The sequence below is a fragment of the Lupinus angustifolius genome, chromosome LG01 (genome assembly GCF_001865875.1).
Source record: "Lupinus angustifolius cultivar Tanjil chromosome LG01, LupAngTanjil_v1.0, whole genome shotgun sequence".
In the NCBI taxonomy this organism is placed as follows: domain Eukaryota; kingdom Viridiplantae; phylum Streptophyta; class Magnoliopsida; order Fabales; family Fabaceae; genus Lupinus; species Lupinus angustifolius.
In genome coordinates this window covers 14,026,688-14,028,895 of record NC_032009.1, presented here as the reverse complement: position 1 = coordinate 14,028,895, position 2,208 = coordinate 14,026,688, and the positions used below count along the sequence as shown (strand labels likewise).

Here is a 2,208-nt window from a genome sequence, read left to right as displayed (position 1 = left end):
ATTATGAAGGTGTCGTCCGAGGGCATGATGACCCCCTCGTCATCACCGCCAAACTCAATAACAAAAAGGTTAGTCGCCTGTTCATTGATCAGGGTAGCTCGGCTGACATTACTTTTCAGGATCTATTTGAAAAAATGGAGCTCCGGGACCGCGACCTCCTACCATATGATGGACAGCTGGTCGGATTTTCCGGTCAGGGAATCACCCCCAGTGGATATGTAGAGATTTGGCTAACAATCGGCGACCACCCAATGAGTAGGACTGTCCAAACAAAGTTCTTGGTCGTCTAGTGCGATTCAGCATACAACGCCATAATCGTCTCTACGCCCCATCTATGCATGAAGTTCGTCTCAATCAGCCTCCAAGTCTGCACAGTAAAAGGGGACCAGCACTCGGCTCGTAGTTGCTACCAGATGAGTCTCCGCCCCCACTTCAGCAAACAGCACGCCCTCCTCCAAAAGATCTCGGGGCGTGCACATGGTAGAATTGGATGTCCGGGCGGACGAAGGAGACTTTCGACCATAACCAGAAGGGGAAAAAACAACTCTACAGTTGGGCCAATCCCCAGGACAGGTAGTGTACCTTGGCAGTTCCCTTCCGCCAAGCCAAAGGTTGCGGCTGGAGACATCTTTGAAGGCAAACCAGGACCTCTTCGCCTTGTCAGCGGTAGATATGCCTAGTATAGATCCTTCATTTGCCTGCCATCGGCTGACAACAAAACAAGGTGCTAAACCGGTGGCGCAAAGAAGGCGAAAAATGGGGGCGGACATGACCAATGAAGTCGCTTTGAAAGTGGCCGAGTTGCTAGAGACGGGTTTCATCCGCGAAATCACCTACACCACGTGGTTGGCAAATGTTGTGTTGGTGAAGAAACCATCAGGGAAGTGGCGGATGTGCGTGGACTACACGGATCTCAATAAGGTATGCCCTAAAGACCCTTATCCTCTTCCAAACATTGACCATCTGGTGGATAATTCTTCAGGCTATCAGTACCTGTCCTTTATGGACGCATATTCCGGTTACAATCAGATTCCGATGTACCCTCCCGACCAAGAAAAAACAGCGTTCATCACTGATCAGGCCGCCTACTGCTACACTGTCATGCCCTTTGGTTTGAAAAATGCTGGGGCGACTTTTCATAGGATGATGAGCAAGGTGTTTGTCGACCAAACTGGAGAGCACATGGAAGTCTACATGGATGATATGATCGCCAAAAGCCTCCTCGACGAAGATCATGTATCCATTTTGGAAAGCATTTTTCAGCAACTCTCAGCAACTCCGCAAGTACAACATGTGGCTAAACCCCGAAAAATGCACTTTCGGAGTGGAGGCGGGCAAATTCCTCGGTTTTCTTCTGACTAGTCGAGGGATTGAGGCAAATCCATCCAAATGCCAGACAATCATCGACATGAGGAGCCCCCGCACGGTCAAGGAGGTCCAACAATTGAATGGGCGACTAGCTGCGTTGTCCAGATTTCTCCCGTCCGCCGCCAAGCATTCACGCCCCTTATTTCAGTTGTTAAAGAAGAGCAAGAAGTTTGAATGGTCTGAGAGTTGTGAAGTAGCGTTCAACACTTTCAAACAATATTTGGCCGCCCCACCTATTCTCTCCAAACCATCACCTGACGAACTTCTGTATGTATATCTGGCCGTATCCGATGGAGCAGTAGTGGCCGTGCTGATACGAGAAACGGCAGAAGGTCAAAACCCGGTTTATTTCACAAGTAAGGCCCTGCAAGGCCCGGAACTGAGGTATCAGAAGCTAGAGAAAGTGGCTTATGCATTGTTGGTCGCCACGCGAAGGTTGCGCTAGTACTTCCAGTCTCATACAACAATTGTCAGAACCAACTAGCCAATCAGGCAAATTTTGCATAAGCCAAAGTTGGCTGGGCGGATGATCACGTGGTCAATAGAACTCTCTCAATTTGACATCCGTTTCGAACCTCGCACGGCTAGCAAGAGCCAGGTCCTATCTGACTTCGTGGCCGAGCTGGCCGCACCAGAGGGCGATCCAGAGCAGGTATGGACTATCTTCGTCAATGGATCTTCTAACCCGAGAGGCAGCGAGACTGGAATTCTGCTGGAAGATGGGTAGGGATTAACCATTGAGCATTCCCTCACCTTCACATTTCCAACATCCAACAATCAGGCAGAGTACGAGGCTTGCATCGCTGGACTGCAGCTAGCAAAAGAAGTGGGTGCCCATAA

General features: G+C 49.8%; 1 protein-coding gene across 1 annotated transcript in view; it reads left to right on the top strand.

Moving 5' to 3' along the window:
• Nucleotides 1-290, top strand: part of LOC109352885 — a 1,150-nt gene extending 860 nt beyond the window's left edge. Inside the window, exon 2 of the mRNA XM_019595088.1 lies at nt 10-290. Within this exon, the coding sequence (XP_019450633.1) occupies nt 10-290 (281 nt within the window). The remainder of the gene's footprint in view (nt 1-9) is intronic.